Genomic DNA, 25,464 nt, shown 5'->3' with positions numbered 1-25,464 from the left:
AAAATAGTGTGATCACAAGGTATTATGTAAATTAAGACAGTATTTATGCCTCTTTCTCTTGTTAGACCCAGGACTTCTGAGGGAAAGAGGACAGAGTTTTATATCGTAGGGACTTACTGTGGTGCCTGGCAAGAAGCAGGCACTCAGTTTTGCTTGACTCTTACGAAATCGTCCCAGACACAGCCTGGGATGATGGCTGTTTTGATAGGTGGATTACATGTCCTCTGTTGTGTTTTCCTTGAAGGAGTCGCGCAGTCCTGTGTGATTGTTTCTAAATTCAGTCTGCAGAGGTATTCCTTTGAGGGGCCTTTCCTGGATAAGGCTTTCACAGCCCTCCTTTCCCATCCCGACAGGAAGGCCATATGGAGAACTCGGTGTGTGCAGGCAGTTTGCCGGGGACCCTGGGTGTGGGTCTGTGGACTCGCGCACGGGGCCTGGTGGTCTGGGGATGGCGGAGACCCCTGCCCTGCGGGGCCCTGACCCCGTGCTCTGGACAGGACATTGGGGGCAGTGCATGTGGGTGCACGGCCGGCGGCGTTCCTCATGGACCTGGGGCTCCAGAAGATCTGAGGGGCTCACGGACTGTCTGTGGGGCCCTGAGCCTGAGGGCCTCTCCTCGTTGAGGGCGAGGGCCATTCCTGGTGCTGCTGTTTCCTGTTCTGATTTTATAAAGCAAGAATTAAAGGCAGCTACTGTAAAATAAGAAAAATTAAACACATTGGCATTCTGCTCTGATGGCGAAAGAGAAAACAAAATGGAGAGGTGTTGCCTTGAGTCTCCGCGGGAACCTGTCCCCAGGGCGTCTCCTGGGCCCTGGGAGGGGTCTTGACTTGAGTTAAGCCCCTGGGGGACAGGCAAGTCCCCTGGGTCCCTGCCCTCCCAGGGAGGGAAGTGACTGCAGATCTTGAGCCCGTGGTGGGTTGGGGGCGCGGGGAGGCAGGCATGTGAAAGGAGACTCCCTTTGGTATGTTTGAGAAAGTTCTTGAAAGATAAGTGCTACTCAAATGCAGAATGTAAGCTTGGTTGCCTGGAGCATAGGTGGGAGCCAGATGGTGCCAGGTCACGCTGTGCTAGTGTTTGTTTCCTGAAGTTTCTAGAAGGTTCTATTCCCTCTTAGCGTAGCACATTCCTCACGTCAGATGGTTGGAATGTTGAGGGCAAGTTCTTTGATAAAAGCTGTTCTTCTCTGTCCCTCGTGACCTCCCAGGACATCCACTTTGTGGGGGTCCAACAGCGGGCTGGTGGCCAACCCCGCAGGGAGGCAGGAGGGCGGGTGTGGCTTTTTTGGACCCTGAAATCACTTCACATTTGTGTGGCCAAGTAGCATTACGTGAAAATAATGCTCCTGTTGCTGAAAGCAGCAAGATATCTGGGGGCTTCGTCAAGGCTTTTATCATCATTGCTTAGAACATTTCTGTCACTTAGAGATGCAGTTAAGGACATTGGCTCCAGTATCAGACTTGAGTTTGAATATCGGCTTTACCACTAAGTGCAGCGACCTTGGACAATTCTGAGCCTCCCTTCCCTCCTGTAAATGGGAATATTGATACCAAAGTCCTGGGTGGTTCTGAAGATTACATGAGATAATGTACAGGTTAGCACAGCACTTGACGTGTGATGGACGTGTAACAGCTGTAGTTGTGTTTGTTAGTGGTAGTAACTAGTAGTACCAGCTAACTAGTAGTACCCAGAATTAAGAAGGTAAACTTAAAACTTACGAAACAGCGTCTGAAGCCTGTGCTCCGCAACAAGAGAGGCCGCGATAGTGAGAGGCCCGCACACCGCGATGAAGAGTGGTCCCCGCTTGCCGCAACTAGAGAAAGCCCTCGCACAGAAACGAAGACCCAACACAGCCATAAAAAAAAAACTTACAAAACAAACTTTGGTTATATATAAGTGTAGTTAACAATGTATCCATTTTTGTATTGATAACAATTTAGAAATCGTAATATTTTAATAGCTACCTATGTCTCTGTGGTTACTCTTCCCTAATAAAAATGATTTTTGATTGAACATATCACCTTTAAATAGTTTGGGGGCAGTTTTTATCAGAGGGGTGTTTGTATTTGAACCCACTTACTGATGCATTCCGTATATAAATCTGTACTGCATATCATGATGATTGACTTTAGTTTCTCTGATGCTCAGGAAAAGCTGCTAAGCAAATCTTTAAACCTTTGGTAAATAATTGAATCTTGAAAGCTGCCCATTTATTCCAGATACTAGTGTATGTTTACTTTAAAATGTTTGATAAGAAAAGTCTGATAGTGGGCACCACTGAATTTCATGCATGAAGGACTATTTGGTCTATTGAATTTTGTGTGTGAAGGGCCATTTGGCCTCTATGAAGTATTTTAGTCGGTTACTGTCTACTGATTCTTTCCATTTTCAGTTTAGTGATCCGTAAGTGCCTCCCTGTCTTGGGAGCTCTCAAGAGGTTAGCCGGCTCGTGTGCACTGTGCTCTCAGCATGTAAGCCTGGCCCCAGACACACACTGTGCCCTGAGTGGATTGGGCATTGGTCAGGCCTGTCTGTGCCATAGTGTCTAGTTTGGGATCTTCCATTTAAAGGAAGTCAGTTCTCTAGTTTGTCATAAAAGTGAAAGTAAACCCAGTCATTTCAGCTATTTTAAGGACTAAGAACGCTTAGCTCAGAACAGATGAGACCCAGTTGGGTTGTACAGTAAACTCTTTGGTGTGTGGTGGTGTCCTTTAGAAGAGGGTGGTGCATATGCAGTGGGATTTCTGGTGGACGTAGTAACCGGGGCTGTCTGTCTGGTATTGGGATAAGCCTCCTCATGAAAGGGGTGAGTCTCTGTCTACTGGAAGTATCCCAGAATTGAAAAGCGGTATAGCATATGATGCTTAAGAAGATACTTGTCTTTGGCAGCTCAGGCTGCTATAACAAAATACCACAGACTGGGTGGTTTAAACAACAAGGATTGATTTCTCACGGTTTTGGAGGTGGGGAAGACCAAGATCAAGGTACTGGCCAATTCAGTTCCCAGTGAGGGCCCTCTCCCTGGCTTGCAGACAGCTGCCTTCTCACTGTATCCCCACGTGGTGAGGACCATGCTCTTGTCTCCCCCTCTGTTTATTAAGGGCATCGATCCCATCATGCGGCCCCACCCTCATGATCTTGTCTAAGCCTAATTACCTCCCAAACGTCCCACCTCCAAATACTGTCACACTGGGGGTTAGGGCTTCAACATAGGAATTTGGGGTGGGTACACACACAGTCCATAACAATACTTAACCTTTCCAAGCCTCAGTTTCATTATCTTAAACATATACCTGTAACCACCTATAAAGTGGTCCTGAGATGATAATGCATGTATAAGCTTGAGAATTTGGTACATAGTGAGGTCTCAAAAAATTGTGACGATTGTTAACTTTACCGTATTTCAGAGATGTGATAAAAGCGTTTTTGGTATTTGTTGAAAGACAGGACTGGATAAGTTTTTCCAGTTCTGAGAATCAGTTAATGCATTTTAATATTTTCCTTTGTGCCTTTGAGCCTGGGGACAGGGGTGCTGCTCTGTGGGCATCCTTCAGGCACATGTCGCTCCTTCTGTGTGCGCATCTTTACATTAGTTGCTGTCTTTGTCTTGTCTTTGAATTTTCATGTGTCTTCTGTCACTCTGTTCTTGAATTCATTTCCCCCTCTTTTTTTTTTCTCATCATTCACTCATCATAAAACGTGACGAATAGTTTACGATGTATATTATTTTGCTGTATTTTTAAATCTTTATTTCAAAAGCCAGCGTCTTCAGTGGGGGTGTCCCCCACATGTGAGTGGATTACTTCATCTGTCTTTTCTGCCCCTGTTCAGAGTCCCGCTTCCCTAGGTGCTGACGGGGACAGACTGATGTCAGGGGCCTGACTTTTTTCTCTCTGGGCTCTATCGTGGCCCCTGCTGGGCTGGGCGTGTAGAAGTAAAGAGTTAGGTGCAAGGTTTGGCTTAAAGAGGAAGCTGTTTACCCAGCTCTTTCCCCAGCCTGGATGGGGCGCCCCTCGTCCCCCCCGTGGAGGCACCAGGCCTCCCATTACTTTGTTTTCCCAGCCTTCGTGATATGAACAGGGTTGCTTTATATCTGCTGAGAGAAAACCAGTGATTTGACAGCCTGTGTTTTTCTACATTTAGTAACTGGCATTTACGCAATAGACTCTCTTGTATAGCGGCACATCCTCTGACCGTGGTAATTAAAATCATCTCGAATAGATGTAGTTACACTTAATTATGGATTCTGTCCTCTAGTTGATGTAAGCTTATGACACATTTAGTTTATAAGACTGTTGTTTATGGCTGAATGTAGATGCTTAAGTTATCATTTTTCAGTTTCTTTTAAGAAAAGGCCTATATAATTTGTTATGAATTTTTTTTTTTTGATTTGTAACAAAACTCATTTTTAAGTTGCTGCCATCATCAGTCAAGCATAATACAAAGATTGATTACGTGGGTGCTGTTTGCCGTGACAGGCAGAAAGGGTGTTGTGAACACATGTTACTTACAGAATATGAAAATTCTGATGGACTGTTCTAGGTTGCTGAAAAATACTAAAAGAGAGTGAAAAGATGAACTACTTAGGACTAAATTTCATTTCACTTCTGTTTTTGGAGACATTCTTAACATATAAAAATTGTACACCGTGACCCCAAAAATAAGGAACAAAAAGATGTGTATTCCCTTTTCCTCTAAGTTAGTTGTAGTGCTCTTTTATAAAACAAAATTTAATTAAATTTTCTGCATCATTAGCCATTAGGTAAATGCAAATTAAAACCAGTATCACTACATACCTGTCATCATGGCTATAATAAAAAATAGTGACAATGCCAAGTGCTGGCAGGGATGCAGAGACACTGCATCTCTCAGACATTGCTGGTCGGAGTGGAGAATGGTACAGCAACTCTGGTGGCAGTGTCTTTAAAAACTAAGCATGCGATTCCCATTCAGCCCAGCAGTCACGTTCCTGGGCATTTTACCCTAGTCAACTGAAAACTTATTTTCACACAAAAACCTGTACATGAATGCTTATAGCAGTTTTCTTTGTGATAGCCAAAAAATCTGAAATAGCTCAACTGTTCCTCAATAAGTGAATGGTTAAACTACGGTATATCCACACCATGAAATACTAGGCATCAATAAAGGGGAACAAACTGTTGATACATGCACCAACCTGAATGAATCCCCATAGAAATATGAGTGGGAAGAGGCAGTCCCAGAAGGTTAGATGCTGTGTGCTTCCATTTATATAACTTCCTTAACAATGGCAAATATCTCAGAAATGAAGAACAGATTGGTGGTTGCCAGGGATTAAGGGGGGAGGGCGGACAGAAGGCAAGTAGGTGTGTGTGACTGTAAAAGGCCAATAGGACAGATCTTTGTGACGATGGCAATGTTCTGAATCTTAACTGAATCAGTGTTGATACCCAATTGTGATACTGCACTAGAATTTTGCCAGATGTTACCATTGGGGGAAACTGGGTAAAGTATACACGGGATCTCTTCGTATTAGTAGTTACAACTACGTGTATGTGAATCCACAATTATCACAATACAAGATTAATTTTTAGAATATGAGATGTAATACGAATATTCTGTTAAAACACTACCGCACGTGTTTCTTTTTTATTCTCTTCTGTTGATGGTTCGTTTGACCATTCATTCCATGAATATTTAAGGAACCATTATTGAGCGCTTGATACGTGCTTAATTTGGCCTTACTCTAGAGTTCAAATCAATTATTGTAGACCTGAAATCATACCAACTTGTAACTGTTTTAGAATTTACCTCATAAAGGACGCCCGCCGCTGTATTCTGCTGTTTATTGGTAAGTTTTGCAGCTGGTTTACATCCTCAAAGCCAGCTTCTTCTGTAGGTGCATTTTGGAGCCTTGGTAGCATTAGCTTTAAAATATTCAAAACGTTTTCTGGGATAAAGTTATTGTGGCTCTGCTCCATGGCATTAAACTGACGGGCCTTGATTACTGTGTACAGGAGCAGGAAATCCGGGCACTGCCCGTGGGTGCTGGCTCTCCTGTGGAGAGCGGTGGGTTTTTCTGCAGCAGGGGTGCTGGCAGGCCCCTGGTTGTCCCGTGGATGGCGTTCTTCTAGCTCAGCTTTGGACTTACCTGACAGCATAGAATGTGCTCTCGGGACTTTTCTGAGCATGTAACTTTGAACTCCAGGCAGCTGAAAGGCTTTTGATCTGGGTTTAGAGACAGCTGTGCTTATGGTGAATACCCTGCAGAATAGGCTGTCGGGCCTCTGGTTGGGTGGAAGTCGGCTTCCGGATGAGCAGAGCTGTGGAGGGCCTCTGGTTCCGTCTGCATCCCTCCTGTCCTCAGGAGAATGAGTTTTGCTCAGTTGTGCTTTAACACTCTGCCAGGAGAGCCAGTGTCTAATGAGTGCACTGCGGTCGTAAGGATAACTGGGAATAAAATCTGACAGCCTTAGGACTAAAGTGTGGCTGTTTTTTCCTAACGAATGAAGAGTTGGGGGCCCAGCCCCCCATCCTGTGGCCAGATGAAGCGTGTGGTGGCCCTGCGCCCCGGTCGGGTACCCTTGCCGCCTTTTTGACCCTTTCTGGAGGACCCTTTACAGTCTGGCGATCCTGATTTGAATAGGTCCAAGATTAAAACCCTTTTCTGTGCTTTGAACTTTGTGGGACATGAATATATGTTCTAGTGAGTTGTGTTGAAGCACTGACGGGATTTTCCCTCAAAGTACTGTTATAAATTGGTTAGACCCAGCCTAGCTCACCAGTTTGTTTGTTTAATCTAGTGTGTCTCTGAACCATAGTCGATTAATTCCGTAGAAAACCCATCTCTCACTTACCTTCCAACTGGAACAGCGTGATTTCAGGTTCCTCTTGGGAGTGATTTTCAGTCACTTCTCTGCTTAGCTGCTTGGTCGGAGTGGATGCACTTTCCCCAGGTCCCAAGTTGTCTTGGGCAGGAGGGCCGTGTGGCAGTCGGGGCTCTTTGGGGATCTCTGTGGGTTCTGAACTTTGGGGGGAACACCCAGTGGCAGCAGGCTCGATCCGCGATGCTGGAAAGGGAAAGGGGACTTCTGCATGCCCGGCTGGGCTGCCTGTCAGCAGCAAGGCGGACGGACAGTGTGGGGCTGCCCACGCGTGGAAGTGTGTAGCGGCCGCATTAGCCTGCGACGCAGGGGCACAGCGTCTGCAGGGCTAATCATAGTCTGGAGTACGTACGAGCCATGTAGTTTTAGGCCCTGCGGTTTTTTCTCTGTCGCTGTCATTAGACCCACGAACTCAGCGTTAACATCTCATCTGCTTTTTTTCTTGTCTGTTATAGTCTCAGACCATGAATTACGTGGGGCAGCTGGCCGGGCAGGTGATTGTCACTGTGAAGGAGCTCTACAAGGGCATTAACCAGGCCACGCTGTCCGGCTGCATCGACGTCGTGGTGGTGCGGCAGCAGGATGGCTCCTACCAGTGCTCGCCCTTCCACGTGCGCTTCGGGAAGCTGGGCGTCCTGCGCTCCAAAGAGAAAGTGGTGAGTGCGGGCGCGTCCTGTCCTCCAGGAGGATGAGAGGCCGGGGGGCAGAGTAAATCGTTCCTGTGAGCTCTTGGGACCTGTGTGTGTGTTTCTGTTTTGAAAACCTATATGCTTTTGAAAACAGCGGTATGGGAAGTCCGTCTTCTGTACTGTTTTTGAAGTTGCTTCTAAATTCAAAAAGCCCTACTACAGGAAGTCTAGGGGGAAAAAGAGGTGAACATCGTCTTAATAATCCTATGTGTTGCAACTCAGAAAATCAAAACAGAAACTAGAATTATAAATGGGGAAATCAGGTGTATTTAGAAAAAGTTCCTTTACCTTTTACAGCACTTTAAAATATTTAGTGTAATGCCTTCAGACCAGTTGTGACTGGAATAGATTGGCATGCTCAAGAGTACGTTTGTTTAAATGAAATACATTAATGCCAAGTTTGTGCATTTATTTTGACAAAGCTGTAAAATCTTACTTGTAATCTAAAGTTTATTGTAAATACCAGGACTTTTTCCAAATCTGACTGAAATGAAAATCCACAGGCTTTTATTTTAGGGAAGATTCTTTCAGAAAGAAGGTATTTGTGTTGGTTTTCCTTTTTCTTTTTTTTTTTTACATCCTCTTTCCTTCAGGTTATGGAGCACTTGGAAAGTCTGTTAGTATATCTGATCTGACATCAATCATGTTAGAAAAAGCTGAGCTAACAGTAAACTTCGCAGGTACATAGTAGTATTTTTCTTTCTACTCCTGTCCCACAGTATCTACTTAAACAGCATAAGGAGATTTTGTCAGGATTTTCAAGCGCAATGAAAGAATCCACACCATTTTGTAGCACAGAAGTATGTGTTAGAGGACCATTGTCCTAAGTTGAAAACATCTGTTTTCAGATTTCGGCTAATAACATAGCTGATCCTATTCTTTTTTTTTTTTTTTTGTGGCTGCGTTGGGTCTTCGTTGCTGTGCGCGCGCTTTCTCTAGTTGCAGCGAGCGGGGGCTACTCTTCGTTGCAGTGCGCAGGCTTCTCATTGCGGTGGCTTCTCTTGTTGCAGAGCACAGGCTCTAGGTGCGCGAGCTTCAGTAGTTGTAGCGCACAGGCTCAGTAGTTGTGGCGCACGGGCTTAGTTGCTCCGCAGCATGTGGGATCTTCCCAGACCAGGGCTCGAACCTGTGTCCCCTGCATTGGCAGGCGGATTCTTAACCACCGGGCCACCAGGGAAGTCCCTGATCTTATTCTTTAAAATAGAAATTTCCCTCTATTTTAATTGAACTTATGTTATTTTGAAAGTGGCTGGAGAGCCATGTTTCAGGGTGGCAGGGCTTGTGTGGTCCGGCCTCTGTTCAGAGTCACTCTTTGGAAACCAAAAGCACTGGTGATGTACTGAGTGATTTGGAAACTTTCCATTGCAAAACAGTGTTTAGCCACAGTTTAGCTTCTCCAGAATTTTTTTTTTCTTCTGGTAACACTAACCTGTAGTATTTTCAGACTGTATCTGCTTTGGAAGCATCAGCAACAAACTGTTTATGCACTGAAATTTCCCATTAATTGTGCCAGGATCTATTTGTAAAATGGCTTACAAGCCTTTCCCACCACCACCGCCCCCCCCCCGCCCCTTTCCCATCTATGATCTGGGTTTTTGATTAGCAGATTGGATAAGTCTTCTGGCCTTCAAACTGGAACCCATGGGCTGATGTATATAAGCATTTGCGCATCTGTAAATGGGACTGGGCAGATAAGAGCTCTGTTTCTGCATGTTGTATGCTTCTAATTAAGAAAGTAGACAGTTTCTGTATGAGGCTACGCAAATCATTGTGCTCAATATCTGGTCAAATCCTTAACTTTTAGTAGAAGTCTATCCATGAGACCCAGGAAAAGAGAAAAGTTCTCTCCCGTTCTTTACCTGGGTAGCCCAGAAACCCAAAGTATATATTTGGGAGGAAATTTGGCTATTTGAACCAAAGCATAGCATTCCTGTGACAGTAAAACCAAAACCATGTCTGCCCTGAGACACTCTGGCAATTTGGATGAACTATTTGTGTTATTTTAGGTCATTCTGGATTAGGGAAAGCTGTCCATTGATTTTAAATTAAGAACCCAGTTTTCAAATATGGGGACACCTATGAAGTGGACTTGAAATCATAACCACCTTAAAACCTCTGGTTAGAAAGTTGCAATATAATAATTTTCCCACTGCCGTTGCTGTGTTCTTGTTTGATAGAACGCAATACTCCCTGTATATTTCATAACTCAGGAGCTGAATTTCAGAAGGTAAACCTGCACTTGATATTTTTAAATATTAATTTTGTTGATTTAACACAACTGATGATTTAATTACTTATCAAAGTTAAATAACCCAGTGTATTAGGACAGTTTCCATTGTGGATGACAAAAAGCCACCTCACACTAGCTTAGGCAAAAAAGGAATTAAATTGGCTTGTGTAAGTAAAGTACACGAGTATTTGAATGAGTCAGGGCTTTACTTAGAGCCTCTGAAGGTGTTGTCAGAACTGTCTCCCCTCACCTCTCAGCTCTGCTTCCTTTTGTGTCTGTCTGTCTTATGCAAGATGGCTGCCAGTATCTTCAGGCTGACTTCCACTGACTCAGCATCCCCAGAGGGAAGACAGCGTCTCCTGCCTACAGAAGGACCAGTGTTAGCCGCCCTGTCAGCCTGGGGTCGCGCGTCTCAGGAACTAGTCACTGTAGGTGGGGGTGGAATATACTGACTGGCCTGGCTTGGGGAGTAGCCCCACTGCCACTCTCTGCAGCTGCCCCGGAAGTAGATGGTCTGGAATAGAGGAGAGTAGATCCCCAAAGGAGACCAGAGACATTCTTATCCAAAGGATGGCCTGCCAAGACAAGTGTCTGCTACAACCAGCATTTCTCAAAATCAGTTATGTTTCAACATCTGTCACATGTGTTGAGCAAAACTAAGGCACAGTGTAGGAAGTATGACTATATGGAAATGAGCGTTTTAGAAACCAGTTTACTAGAAGTAGTAACATCAAAATGAGCGTCCTCTTTACAATAGTCACCTCGGGAAGCATTTATTCCAACTTGGTTCCATCTCTCAAAATATTTTTAGTATTTTTCCTTTGTGGCCTAAAGAACTCATGGCATACATATTCCTTTAAGTATGCTCCATATTGGCACAATTTGATGTTAGGTTCAATTTTTGGAGAGAACCAAACTCCATTTAGAGTCAAATCAAGAGACTAAAGTAGTCGTATTAAGAAATGTCGTATTTGATCCCTAAAAATACGGGCTATAAATATAAACCAAAGGGTTAACTTTTCTAAAATAGTTTTAAAACAGACTTTGAATTTGCATCCTAAAGAAGCCTCATTCCGTTTTCCCAGCTACATTAGATAAATGGGTAACCTGCAAAGGTGAAAATTTTGAAGGACAATATGAATTTGAATCTGTTATTTTTTTATTAAGATAAAATAACTTTAAACATTTCATTTTTACTGTTTAGTTTAACTTTAAAATTTTATATAACAGCAAATCAACGAACATGGTTATTTAAATTATTTTATATGTCTAACTTCTAGTTGAATAAATTTAATTAAGTCATCCTGAGAAACTTGAAATCTGGCATTATGGAGTGAATTTAGTTTTTCCCTATCTTCTTGCCTATAGTCCAGAAAAAAATTTTTTTCATTACTTTTTCTGTTCTCACGTAACTTTTTCAGTTAGAAACATTCTTCCTGTGATTGTGGAAGAAGCTGCTGTTATTACAGCTGCTTTAGAAACCTTAGATGACGCGAGATGCTTATGTGACTTCAACTAGTTTATTATGAAAAAAAAAAACTTAAACACTTATCTGAAAGCGTATTTTTCTTTAGCCCGGGAATTTGTTGCAGTACTTTGTTTTAGAAGAGTTAAGAGTTCATGCCATATGCAACTTTTTTAGCAGTAAATGTTCCCAGTAATAGAAAGCACTAAGAAGGCTGGCTGGGAAATGAGTTAGGGTTAGTGTTTGTCCTGTGGAAACTGCTTCATGCAGCCCTTTCTTTTAAAAAGTAGAAGAAAAATGAGTTTTGTGTAAAATAATCATTTTATTAACATTTCTGAAATTACATAGGGATTTTTTAATATAGGATTTTAAACTTATTTTGTATTCAATTCTTAGTTGCCTGTTTTTCTGATTTCCTTTTATAGTGTTATCCTTTTTTTTTACAGCTTTATTTTATAATTAACACAATAAACTGCACATATTGAAAGGATATATTTGGTAAGTTTAAACATATGTGTGCACCCATGAAACCATCACCACCATCAAGATACAGAGTGTTTCGTTGTCCTGTCTTCTTAGTCTCCTCCACTCCGTGACAGTTCCTCAGTCTTTGTTTTTTATGATTTTCACATGTTTTTTAGCTTATATTAATTTTAGATGTACAGACAAGTTGCATATGCAGTTTTAAAAGTTTCCATATATCCTTCACCCAACGTCTTCCCCTAATGTTCATGTTTCACGAGACCATAGTTACAATTATCAGAACCAGGAAATTAACATCAGTATAAACTATTAGCAAAAGACCTTATTACAGATTCACCAGTTTTTCCACTACTGTCTTCTGTTTCGGGATCCCGTGTTGCTCTCACCCTGTGTTCTCTAACATATGACCTTGACTTCTGTCAAGGTCTTTCCATTTGACCTTGACTTCTGAAGAGTACAGAACAGTTACAGTGTAGATTGTCCCTCAGTGTGAGTTTGTCTGGTGTTTTCTCCTTTCGGTGAGAATGACACCGCGCGGGGGTGTGCCCTTCCTGGTCTCTCGGCTGAGGAGCCCCGCCCTGCTGCTGTCTCCTTACTGGTGATGTTAACTCTGATCACTTGCTGAATGGTGTCTGCAAGGTTTCTTGGCTGTGAGTTTACTTGTGGGAAGAAGCTTTGAGACTGTGTGCATACCCTGTTTCTTGTCGTGCTTCCACCATGAATTTTAGCTTACACGGTGGACTTTGCGGCGGCTATTGTTGTGGTGTTTCCCAAATGGTGACTTTCTATTTCCATTCTTCCTGCTCCATTTATTAATTGAAATTGTACTTTGTCGAAGAGCTTTTCTTCTCTTATTTACTTAATTATTCAGTTATTTAATTAGATCAGTATGGACTCATGGATATTAATTTTACCCTGTGGGTTATAGTCATTATTTCTGTAGTTGCTAAGATTGTCCCAGATTTGGCTGTTGGACGCTCCTTCAAGTTGAGTCCTTTTGAAATGCTCCCGTCATTTTTTGAGCACTTCCTTACTCTCTGGCACCATAAGATATTCTGGGAGACTCTACTTTCCCTGCCTCGGCCCCAGGATTATTTTTATTTCTCCAAGGAGCCTTGGTTCCTGTTACTGGAGAATAGTATCTGGAAACGAAGACGTGGTCACTGGGTGTGCTCATTAGTCTGAGGTATAATTGCTTGTAGGCCCTCTCAGCCAGCAGAGCTAGGAAGTCCATGCATGTATACACATACACGTGCCCACACCTGCATCTACGTCCGTCTGTGAAAATCGGGAGTTCACAGTGATTCCTCCCTCTCCAGCCGATCGCCACAGGGTTCTTCCTCATCTGCATATTTGTAGCTTCTTTCTCTGATGTTGAGAAACATGCTTCTCATTATCCACAGTATATTTACATATTTGTTCAGTACTAGAATACACATAAAGTAGTTTCAGAATTGCTGACCCATGTCTGTGATTAAAAAAAAATTACTAACTACAGTACAATATTTGTTTACAGTTCTTTTTGTCTTCAGACTTAGAATTCTGTAGTCAACATACTGTTTTTCAAAGTTACTTAGTTTTCTTCTTCTTCCCTTCAATGTGGTTATGTTATTCATACGTAGAATTTTTAAAACAAGCACTGACAACATATGTCAACTAATATTTTTTAATGTGATGTTACTTATCCCATCATTCCGTGGCTCCTGGGAAGATGGAGCTGCCTTCCATGACTGGACGTGAACCAGGGCTCAGTCTCTGGTCAGAAGCGGTCGTTGGTCCTCCTTGGGACACACCCAGCAGACCCTACAGTTGTTCCCACCACGAGGGCCATGCAGAGCTAAGGACACTGAGGTTATGGACTGTTCTACTTCTGTCTATATTATGCCTTTGTGTGTTCATCTTTATATCCCCTGAACAGTCTAAAACCAGAGTTTACAAGTTATCCATAAGAGTTTTGAAAGTTGGTATTTATTTTTGTAAAATATTTAAAAGTATTTATTCACAGCTTACAGATAAGCAATTACTTTATTTTTAAGTGATATGGTAGTACCTGATATATATATGTCTGTGTGTATATATATATGTATATATATGTGTGTGTGTGTGTGTGTATATATGTGTGTGTGTGTGTGTGTGTGTGTGTGTATATATATAAAAACAAACATTCCTCACTTTGCATAGTAGTACAGACCATAAAAATGGGCAAGCCGAAACCCTGCAAAAGGAAGCTCAGTCGATGAGGGAAATTAGGATTCTTCCACGACCTCTGTAAGCTTTGGTCAAAACTTTTAAAAACTCCTACTATCAGTTATAAATGTATAAGAAAATGAAAAATAGTAAAATAGTGTTTGGGGCACTGCAATTTAAAACATTAGAAACAATGAGAACTAAGTTTCTTTGTAAAAAACTTCGTCAGGAGTAGTTTGAACAGGGCTTACCTTCTTGATGTAACACGCTATGGAACAAGCATCTTTTCTTTGTCTTGGTAAATTGTCCTACTCCTTTCTAAGTCTACATCAGCTTCTAGCTTTTCATCCTTTGAAATTCCCATGTCATGAAGCATCTCTGGGAGTTGCTTCAACCTGCAGGTTTCTGCCTGTGTCCCTTCCTCTGGGTCTTCATCCTTTCATCTCAGCCATGTTCCTCCTTTCTGGTATAAACTCACCTCCAGGTTCCTCTGGCAGCTCATCCTGAGTCTCCTGTTCGCAAGGTCGGCTCTTTCTTCTATAACTGCTGACGTTCAGTTTGATTTTACTTCCAGCACTAGTACTGTTTGTTTCTTTACTGCTCTTTGATCTTGGCCAGTTGCCTCTTTCAATTATCCATTTTATAAAATGTCAACTGGCTTTATCACTGGGAGACCAGGAGGCAACACAACCACATGCTTTGCTGCCTGTGCCTGAGCTGAGTAACAGATGTGCTGGGACTAGTCACCGACAGACTTTGGAAAAGTGACGTGATGAGTTACTGATCATGATGGGCATCTGTTATTTACATGCAGTCGCTCTTCTGTATCCATGGGCTCTGCATCCAAGGATTCACCCAACCTCGGATCAAAAACATTTGGAAAAAATTTTTTCCAGGAAATTCCAAAAGCAAAACTTGAATTTGCTGCACGCTGGCAAGTATTTACATAGCATTTATGTTGTATTAGGTATTATAAGTAAGCTAGAGATGATTTAAAGTACACAGGAGGATGTGTGGAGGTTATATGCAAATGCTACACCCTTTTATATGTAAGGGACTTGGGCATGAGTGGATTTGAGTATCTGAGGAGGGTCCTGGAGCCAACCCCCTGCGGACACCGCAGGACGGCTGTGGTGACCTGTGGATGGAAGAGCTTCCACCTGTGGTTGAAGAAGCACACGTTTGTGCTTCTCCTGCAGTTACGCAGTCAACATACTGTGGTAACTGAGATTTGTGCTGATCTGGGCCTCGCACGGCGAGGCCTGGCTGTGCCGTAACCTCCAAACGGGCTCAAGTGTGTGTTGACGATGACATTTCCCCCATTTTATGACATTTGAGAAATTAAATATATTTTTAAAATTTGTTATGAAAGTAAGTGATGAAACGTTTTCTTTCAGTCTGGTGGTGTAAGGGTGGGACGTGGGGCAGGAGGTGGGGTCTCTCTGAGGCCGTCACCCTGGGAGCCTCAGTACTAAGTTTGGCCTGAGAGCCCAGAATCTAGGCTTAGTTGAGCTTGAATGACAGACTCTTAATGCCAGGTCATACTTTGTTTCTCCTCTTAGATTGACATAGAAATCAATGGCGATGCAGTGGATCTTCACATGAAATTGGGTGACAATGGGGAGGCTTTCTTTGTGGAGGAGACCGAAGAGGAATATGTAAGTTCTGGTGGGTCACATCCACTTCACACGTTGTGTTCAGGCCCACGGTGCACATCCCAGAACAGAACGTTTAGTTTTCATGGTGAGTTGTGGGGACGATTGTTGCTGGTTAGACAAGCTTTAGTTTTAGGTTGAAGAACTCGGCTGGCAGAAAGGAGCTGGAGGGGCAGCAAGTTTCCCCGCACGAGTTCCAGGCTGGAGGGTGGGCCGAAGACCTTGGCACTTACCCCTCTTGTGAGCTTACAGTGACTTTATTAGGTGGTGTCTGTACAGTTTACACCTTGGCCTGAATACACTCAGTTCCACCTGAGTAATCATGGCGTATCTCTTCAGGCCGTGTCTGCGTGTGTACATGTGTGATCTTTAAATTTGGGAAACATGTTTTGACGTTTTCGTTGGGGACATTACATCCCAAACCTTGAAGAGTCAGGTACATTAGTTTATTACAGTCTCAAGAGATTTTAATTAATTGGCCTCTGCCCTTTATGAATGATTATTGCACGTTTGGCCTCTTTCAGCAAGAGAGCACAATTTGCCCCACTCCCCTCACGTATCCACTGATGTGAATGTTCCTGAGCTGTTCTTGATTGATTTAAAGTGGATCTTTTTAAAACTTCTTACAAGGGGACTTCCCTGGGGGCGCAGTGGTTGAGAATCCGCTGCCAATGCACGGGACACGGGTTCGATCCCTGGTCAGGGAAGATCCCACATGCTGCGGAGCGGCTGGGCCCGTGCGCCACAACTACCGAGCCTGCACTGTAGAGCCCGCGAGCCACAACTACTGAGCCTGCGTGCCGCAACTACTGAAGCCCGTGTGCCTACAGCCCGTGCTCCTCAACAAGAGAAGCCACCACAATGGGAAGCCCGCTCACTGCAACTAGAGAAAGCCCACGTGCAGCAATGAAGACCCAATGCAGCCAAAACTAAATAAATAAAACAAATAAACTCTTTTTAAAAAGTAACAAAAAAAAAAAAGTTCTTAGAAGGTATCGTTAATCTTTCATCATAAAGAATAAAACCTCAGATAGCAAAAACAATAAGCTTCAAGTTGTTAAGGGCACAGAGCTACTTTTTTGGTTTTGAACATGAACTGCCAGTATGATGTCATAAATTCACAAAGAAAAGATAAACAATAGCAGAATGAGATTGTTTACCGGTTTTTAATTTAGCCTGGAAGCCAGCCGCGTCAGTACTGTTCTGTAAACAGCAGCAAAGAAACAGTGTTTATGAAGGGGAACCTACCAGACCAGTATTCTTCCTAGTATCTTAATTATTTGTTTTTATATTACGTTATTTGCATTTACTTGGCCTAGAGAAAAATTTGCCTCATCAGAGACAGAGGCAAAAGGCAGAATGAAACAGTAAGCGAGTTATCGTAAGAAGAAAACATTTTTGACGTAACCTGTCACACTGATGAGGCTCTGAATAAAGCAGCAGATGCAGTCAGTGAGAGGACTGCGTTCCTGAGAGTCTGCTGCCTGCTTCTCACGTCAGTTCTCATGATTCCGTTTAAAACTACGCTTAGCAGGGTCAACCTGGAGAGTGTCAGCTTTCCAGCCTTTTTTTTCCTGTTCCATGTATGACCAAATTGACCAGATTTTCTTTAGCATAATGTGCTTTTCTTTAAAAGTTAAAAAATTTAATTCATTCAGCAACCCTGGAATTACTACTCTCTGCTACATGGTATGAAGAAAAGTCCCTCTCTCCAGGGGCTCACAGTTTAAAGGGGGATAAACATGACCCGAACCCACCTGACTTCCAGTTACTGACCTTTAGTTTCTCACTGTCGTCATTTAACTGTGTGTCATCAACATCCCTGCCAAGTCAGAAGTTCTGGGTGGAAGTTTGTCCTTTTACTAGCTGCACGGTAGTCCCTAGTGTGGATGTACCCCAGCACCATTCCTCGAACCGTGCTCGTACTGACGGACGTCCAGCTCATCCACCCCTACGGCAAGCGCGTTGGCTGAGCTTCCACGTGCTCCGTGCTGAGTCAGCACGTCGATTCCTCCACGGTGTTCAGCGACGTGGACCCACATGAGCTGATGCTAAGCCCTGCAGGGGGGTGGAGGCCTATCTAGGTAGGGTGGGCAGTGCCTGAGCTCAGTGTGACATTCTTACCTTCGGGAACTAGGTAGGTATTCTTTCTACCACTGTGAAAGTTGGATCCACCAAAAATGGTGGTGGTTTTGATGCACTGTACCGTTCGTCACAGACAACTTTTCTTTCTCCGTGTTCTCTTTAAGGAAGGACTTCCTGCCTACCTCGCCACCTCACCAATCCCTACCGAACATCAGTTCTTTACAGATATTGACCCCCCTTTGGTGAAACCAGGTGGAAGTGAAAGACCATCTCAGAGTTCAGACGTCTCCCACATTCTGGAAACAGAGACAGTTTTCACCCCCAGTTCTGTGAAAAAGAAAAAGCGAAGGAGGAAGAAATGCAAGCAGGACAGTAAGAAGGAGGAGCAGGCCGCTTCCCCTGCAGAAGCCGCCGCGGGCGCGGAGCTGAGCTCGGACGACGACAAGGCGGCCCAGGCGGCACGGTAGGCTACGGTGGGGTGGGGGGGGCGTCTCCTTGCGCAGATGCCATGGGCAGAGCTCGGCTGCAGCGGGTGCTGGTGCTTCTCCCCTGGGTCTCCAGTCTGAGGTTTGGACTTGTTTTTCCCCTGTTGGCAGTTTATCGCGGAATAAGTGGGAGAGGCATTTTCTTTGTTCCTTTCTGCAGCTGTACAAAATGTGCTGTCAGACACCTTGCTGCAGCACTAAAATATCGCTTGAAGCCGACTGGCAGTGTGTCTCATTTTACCCAGTAAGTTTCCGAAAGCCAAGGAAATCATACGTCACGTAGAAGATCTGAACTAGTGCCTGGCGGGCAGATGGGACACCGGGGGTGTTTTTCCCTACCCTGTGGTCGGTGCTCTGTGTCTGTCTGTTCCTGAGTTGAAGGTGGTGGTTTTGAGTTTATCATCAACATCCTAGTAAGTCGAGGAGGAAGGAGGGTTTTGTTTTTGTTTTGAAGTGAGAAATCTTGATCACTGCTTATTTACCAGCTCAGTAGAAGAACTCAAAATAGATGCCAGTTTTCAAGTCAGCTCTGTCTGGGGTTTAAAAGGTAAGAGTTTGGGGTAAAATATGTACTTTTTCATTCAGGACTCGATTTTCATAAGACTATCTTCCCCCTGTTGCGCTCAGTGGTGGCCCTGGTGCTGGATGGACCATGGGTGTGTCAGCAGGGTGGTTCTTTCCCTTGGTGACTGCTGGACAAGTAATCCTGAATTTCCAAACCCTGATTGAATTGGGGTGCAGGGAGGGTGGCCTTATGAGGTCAACGCTGTCACTGTATGCTTTCACCTCAGCTGCTGGAAGGAGAGCTCGTGCCCCCCTCGCTGGGAAAGTTACTGCTGTTCAGGTTCTCTTCATCATGGAAAAGAGGGGAAGTAACCAAATATATACCAAGCATAAACTCTACCTTGACGTCTAGTGTTTTATTTACCAAGCTTTTATTTTATTTTTTTTTTTTATTTTTTATTTTTTTTAAAGCTATTCTTTTCCTTTTTTTTTTTTTTTTTTAAATTTATTTATTTATTTATCTTTGGCTGTGTTGGGTCTTCGTTTCTGTGCCAGGGCTCCCCCTAGTTGCGGCGAGCGGGGGCCACTCTTCATCGCGGTGCGCGGGCCTCTCACTGTCGCGGCCTCTCCCGTTGCAGAGCCCAGGCTCCAGACGCGCAGGCTCAGCAATTGTGGCTCACGGGCCCAGTTGCTCCGCGGCATGTGGGATCCTCCCAGACCAGGGCTCGAACCCGTGTCTCCTGCATTGGCAGGCAGACCCTCAACCACTGCGCCACCAGGGAAGCCCCCAAGCTTTTATTTTAAATAGTCAAGTCAAGAAAAAAACTTACTAATATGTTGTTGTTATAATTATGCTGTTAGTGAATAAGGTAGTAGAATAATCCCTTTTTGGCAAAACTGTTAGTTGTTTTCTAAAATTTTAAAATCTGGGTTGTAAATCCCAGAACAGATTCCTACATTTAATAATAATCTTTCATACGTGAAATTGTTTCCTACTTATCAGCTGTCACATGGTGATTCACTCCCCCCGCAGTGAACGTATGAGACCTGGGTTTCCGTTCTGATCGAAGGCAGAATTCCTGTTAGAACCAGACAACAGAAGGCCATAGTGGGACAGTACTTTAGACTCTGCAGAGCAGTGTAAACCATTTGTACATACAAAACTTTAAAGTCTGCAATAACAAATTTGTGTGCCTTTTTTTTTTCAGTATCAAAACACTAGGTGGGAAGAGCTTAATTTTAAAAGCTCTGAACTCTACTTTTATATCATTGATTCCCAAAAGGAATTTTAAGCTAATGAAAAAAAGTACCACAGTTTTTTTTATATATGTTTTTTTCTTATTCATTCATTCGTTCATTTATGGCCTCATTGGGTCTTTGTTGCCACGCTCGGGCTTTCTCCAGTTGGGGTGAGCAGGGGCTACTCTTCGTTGTGGTGTGCAAGCTTCTCATTGTGGTGGCTTCTCGTTGCAGAGCACGGGCTCTAGACGCGCGGGCTTCAGTAGTTGTGGCTCGCGGGCTCTAGAGCACAGGTTCAGCAGCCATGGCGCATGGGCTTAGTTGCTCCGCAGCATGTGGGATCCTCACGGACCAGGGCTCGAACCCGTGTCCCCTGCATTGGCAGGCGGATTCTTAACCACTGCGCCACCAGGGAAGTCCCACAATTTCTTAAAAAGACACTCTTCCCATCCTTTTCTTCCTGCTTTCAATTTTTTAAGGGTTCTTTCTCCTTTGCTTCCCTAGGAGTACAAACTAAGAGACCCTTTCATATCTTCCATTCCTTGATTTCAGTGCTATTAAGAAGAGTGTAGGGACTCCCCTGGCGGTCCAGTGGTTAGGACTCCGCGCGTCCACTGCAGGGGCCAGGGTTGGATCCCTGGTCGGGGAACTGAGACCCCACATGCTGTGCGGCACTACCACCCCAAAAGAAAACAGAACAAAACGGTGAACTACAAGGAGAATGTAAACAGTTCCTTTAAAAGTTTTGGCTTATTTATAATGTGTAGGTAGGCAGGAAACATGTTCTTTTGAGAAAAACTTGAAATACACGCACCTGTAAATTTTATTTGGGATAGCACTGTAATACTCCCTTAAGCACCTTAATTCCTGGAAATATTTTTGCCAACTAAAATTCTTCCAGGATCTACCAGAAAAGGTGCTGAAGTAACGTTTTGCCTCTAAAGGGTTGTTGACACGTGTCCTTTGTTATAATAGAGCAACGTTTAGAACTCCTAAACAACCTGCAGCTTCAATTTAGGAAGGTGAAACATTTCTAAAACGTGCAGAATCACGTGCTAAATGCACAAGTCATTGTTCTAAAGGACTTTTGTAAGTGAATGCACTGCAGAAGTATTAGTGCATGCCTTCCTTTTCCAGATGGTACGGAAGACTGTATCAACCAAATCTGTAGGAGTGCTGGTCTGGTCGGCAGTGACAAATGCAAGACAAAATGTAACGGTCGTGCAGGTGTCGGCCTGAAATTCACGCTGAGCTGATAAGGGAGAGGACGGGGCCGTTACACGTCTGGTTGTGGTCACTCTGGCCTTCGTTTCTCAGTCTGTGAAATCCGAGGACTGAACTGCATGGCTTGCCAGGCCCCTTCCCGCTCAGCATCCAGGTTCTAAAATCAGAAATGTGGAGGAAGATATTCAGGGTCAAAAGTATTAACAGCATGTTAAATAGCACATTAAAGAATCAGAGAGAAAAAGACTAGGAAATCAACTGCTTTTGCGGTTACGAGATCCACAGATTACGGGGATTTGGGGAATTTGTAGCTTTTAAATACCTTCCCCTCCTCAGCCCCTACCTGGTAGGAGAGAAATTTTGTTTACAGAGAAGTTACCTAAAATTGGTTTTATTTCTATTTTGATAAATAGCATTCTGTTTAAACTCCTAACTTTTCAAGAATTTCATTGATAATAGAATTAAGGTTAATTTAGGCTCCTTGAAGGAGGCAGCAGAAAGATGAAATTACTCTTGGAAGCAGGCTGGTGTCGTGCAGCCAGAGGAAACCCCTTTGTGGGAGCTGGAGAGGTCTAACCCGCACAGGGCTTTGTGTGAGCTGTGCCTGATGAGTCTCCCCTCCTGAAGGTGGGCTTCTGGCTTGAGTATAGCGTGGGAGCCTTGTCCGTCATTCCAGAGGACGGATGGACGGATGTACAGGTGTATATGTATTAAAAACAGTGCACCTGGGCACTTGTAGCCTCTGGGAAGGAGGAGACTTTTCATGTGGGATGATGCTATATCACAGTCTTGAGTGCAAATGTATAAAACACTCAGCCGCTGGAAATGCAGTAACTGCAATGGAGGATTACAACTGTGCCGTCAGAAAGGAACCTCTACTCCTAATCCACCAGAGCAGACACACAGAGTTAGATCTGGGGGCTGAGTGGCAGGGGCCTGGGGCCGCGTGTTCCCCTCCCCATCATTCTGATCCAGGAGACACGTTGCCCAGCTCTCTTCTGCCCTGTCGTGGGAAATGTCCTGTATCCTGAAGCAAACTTGGATCATTAGTCACAGTGAGATTGATTGATCCGGCACTGAGGGTGAGGGTCAGCGCCGTGTTAACGGTGAACTTTGGTCGCGGTAGTTAGCCCGCTTTATCTCTTATGTACTTGCTGCCAGCTACATAGACTAAAACTTACCTAGTCCTTCTCATTTATCCCACGTAAATAATTCAGGCTACTGATTTTGACTTTGTACTGGTTTTTGTCCCTGTTCTTTAAAAACTGAGGTGTAACTTACATACAATAATATTCATGGATCTAAGTGTGCAGTTCAGTGAATTTTGATACTTGTATACATCACGTAACTTCTGGCTTTTGAATGAGAAAAATAATTGTTTTACCAAATGAAGCTGAGCTTGGAGTTGCGGTGCTGGGGCGTCTGTGAAGGCTGAAGTGCTCTAGACACACTTCACGTGAACTTCAGCTGAACCTCGCCCACCACCCTGACCCAGCCTTAGACCATCTGCTCGGCCGCGGATCCTCTGCTGTTCACCATTAATGTAGCTATTTGTCCTGTGTTTCAACGTAAATAGAGTCAGTGTTCATACCATTTCTCCGTGTTCTAATCTATACCCTCCCTTATTACATCCTCGTGTCACATGCTTAAAGTGACCCCGTCGTGCTTGGCCTCGCTGGCTGCCTGACCTCAGCCACGTGTGCTGTTCTGAACGTGCTTGGCGGGTTTTCAGTGAATCACAGGCCTGAAAGGAGCCTCAGCATCAGCAGACTTTTCTATCACTCTGATGGGTCTAAGCTAATGGGCTCTATTTTTGTCCGGATCCGCCCAGAGAAGACCATGTCCTGCCTTCCTGGGCTTGTAAATTCTTAAACGGTGCCTGGTCTCTCTCTCTCTCTCTTTTTTTCATTATTTTATTAAATCCAGTTTGCTTTGCTGTATTCTTCTTGGCTTACCTTTTATACTGTGGTGAAATAACGTTCCAAAAACAAAATATGTTTAATAAAAAATTTTCTACGGCATTTACATTGCTCTTTTCAAACCGCTTTCAAATATATGAATAGTAGTGGGCCAAGCTGTACTGTCCTTTCAGATTTGGCAAATAAGGACTGTTCGTAGCATCCGATTTTCCCTTTTTGCTTCTATACCATTTGAATTTCCTCTTTTAAGATAGGGAGTATTTTTACCTGGATTTCAGCCTTTTTCAAGTATGTGTATCTTTCCCCTTGAATGAGGTGGTATGCCAGAGCTTAATCCTTCTGAGAGAAAGAAGATTAGGGTTAGGTAAAGCTTAAATTAGGAAATGCAGCTACTTGGAAAAATAGTTACGTGTCAGAGTTAGCGGTAAATCAGAGCATGTTAAATTAAGGTGTAAAGAGAGAAAAGAGATAATACAAATTAATAAAATGGTTTCTATCCCTATTTTTAGTCTAGCAGATTAAGCGATAGATCGTCTCATCATTTCACATCTAATATCTGTCCTGGTAGAACACTGAATTTTCTGTAAGAAGCTCTTAAATTTGTATTATATAGTGTTTTACACTGTTCAGAGTTTTTCCTCTGCTTTTCTGTATACTTTTCAGGGCTTTCACCATGACACACCGCATAAATCTCACATTGACTCTTATCAAATAGACAGGACAAGAGAAAAATTTCCAACTTAAAGATGAAAAACTGGGGCCCACGGTGCTTCTGAGGGGTGTTTGCAAGGTTATATGGCAAGTTAGTTATATTAATTCTGCAAATTCAAGAAAAACAAAGGGTAAATTAATTAAAACCTTACTAGCATTAGTTAAGTCTCCTACAGTTCCAAGGTCTGTGAATGAATTTTAAAAGCACTTATCATACTTTCGTGTCATCTTCCTCGCATCCCTATATCACGTAGATTCTAAGAGAAAGTTCTCAGGTAATGCTTGGGCCCAACCAAGAAGAAAATAAGTTCTGGGTTTTTAAGAGTTTTTAGGGTATTTTTGCATTTTTGAGCCATAGCTTTTGTCTTCAGCTGTTTGCTTGCTTACATTTTCTGTAATATGCAGGAGAGTGTAGTGGAAAAGAACAAGGGCTTGCTTGTTTTGAATCCAACTACTTAGGAGCTTTTTTACTTTGGGCAAATTACTAAACTCCCATAGATCCTTGATTACGTAATACCTAAAATAAGACTTTACTACTTCAGATTTGTAAGAATTGGATGCAATATATGTAAAGCCTTAGTTTTCTTCTTGTAGGTTCTGAATCAAATACCCCTAACAGATGTAAAAAGGAGTTTTTAATCCCATCTTCTTTACCGTTCCTCCTGTTTATCCCGTGTTTAAATGGTGATTGCAGTGGTGACCGGTGTGTAGCAACAGTGAACCCTCTTCTCCTTCATATTTTCCTTTTAAGAGAGATAGTTATTAATCATTTGACTTTCTTCATTTGTATAATTTAGAACAGTGTGTCAGTTAGAATTGGGGGATATTTTAAAGCTGACATAGATGTCATTGTTTTGTCTGTCTCTTTTTTTTTTTTTCCCCCTTTCACAGAGGATCTTCAAATGCTTCCTTAAAGGAAGAAGAATATAAGGAGCCTCTGCTTTTCCATTCTGGAGACCACTACCCCTTATCTGATGGAGATTGGTCCCCCTTAGACAAGTAAGTATTCTTGAAATTTCTCCGTTTCTTAAAGAAAGGATATACTGATAGCTTTTCTGTTATTCGACATGATGATATTTCCATGTCTCTCATACAGAAGAGGAACTGAATGTGTGCTTTTAACACAAATTTAGACCTTTCCCCTCAATAATTATTTTGTTCCTAAACTTGATCTGACTTACTCTCAGAGTTGGCCAGTGTAGACCTGTACCATCAGCATAGAATTTGACCCTCTGCAACTCTTTTTCGTGTCAACTACTAACTGTAACTGTGGTTAATACTGTGAAGAAACGTGCAGTCACACTTTGTGTTCAAATCCAGTTTCTCTCTATATTATGTTAACCCATCTTTCCATGCATTTTCTGTGCTATAAATTACCTTTCTCATTGATTTCTGGTGAGAATCAAGTGGGATAATGCATATTATTGAGGACCCGGCAAGTCCACAATAAATGCTAGTTGGCATTGTTTTTATTATTATTAAAGAGCTCAAGTGGAAAAGTAGCCTTTAAATATCTGCGGGTGAAATTGATATATTCAAACTTACATTTCTTTTCATCTGTTGAGCTTGGCAAGAATGAGGTTCCTGACTTTAATAAGTCATCACATTTCTTTGTCCTGTGTTTGCAGCCCCTACTCCCCGGCGGCGTGTCCTAAGAGCGACTCAGAGCTGGAGGTGAAACCCGCCGGGAGCCTGCTCAGATCCGAGTCCCACATGGAGTGGACG

At 43.3% G+C, this 25,464-nt stretch overlaps 1 protein-coding gene across 1 annotated transcript in view; it reads left to right on the top strand.

Annotated features, from left to right (window-relative positions):
- LPIN2 (lipin 2) overlaps positions 1-25,464 on the top strand; it is an 82,736-nt gene that overhangs the window by 38,121 nt on the left and 19,151 nt on the right. Inside the window, exons 3-7 of the mRNA XM_057526200.1 lie at positions 7,319-7,519; positions 15,480-15,575; positions 17,822-18,120; positions 24,631-24,738; positions 25,368-25,460. Of these exons, the coding sequence (XP_057382183.1) occupies positions 7,319-7,519; positions 15,480-15,575; positions 17,822-18,120; positions 24,631-24,738; positions 25,368-25,460 (797 nt within the window). The remainder of the gene's footprint in view (positions 1-7,318; positions 7,520-15,479; positions 15,576-17,821; positions 18,121-24,630; positions 24,739-25,367; positions 25,461-25,464) is intronic.

This window comes from Balaenoptera acutorostrata, chromosome 13, assembly GCF_949987535.1.
Source record: "Balaenoptera acutorostrata chromosome 13, mBalAcu1.1, whole genome shotgun sequence".
Classification (NCBI taxonomy): domain Eukaryota; kingdom Metazoa; phylum Chordata; class Mammalia; order Artiodactyla; family Balaenopteridae; genus Balaenoptera; species Balaenoptera acutorostrata.
This window is presented reverse-complemented; position numbering and strand designations above follow the sequence as displayed.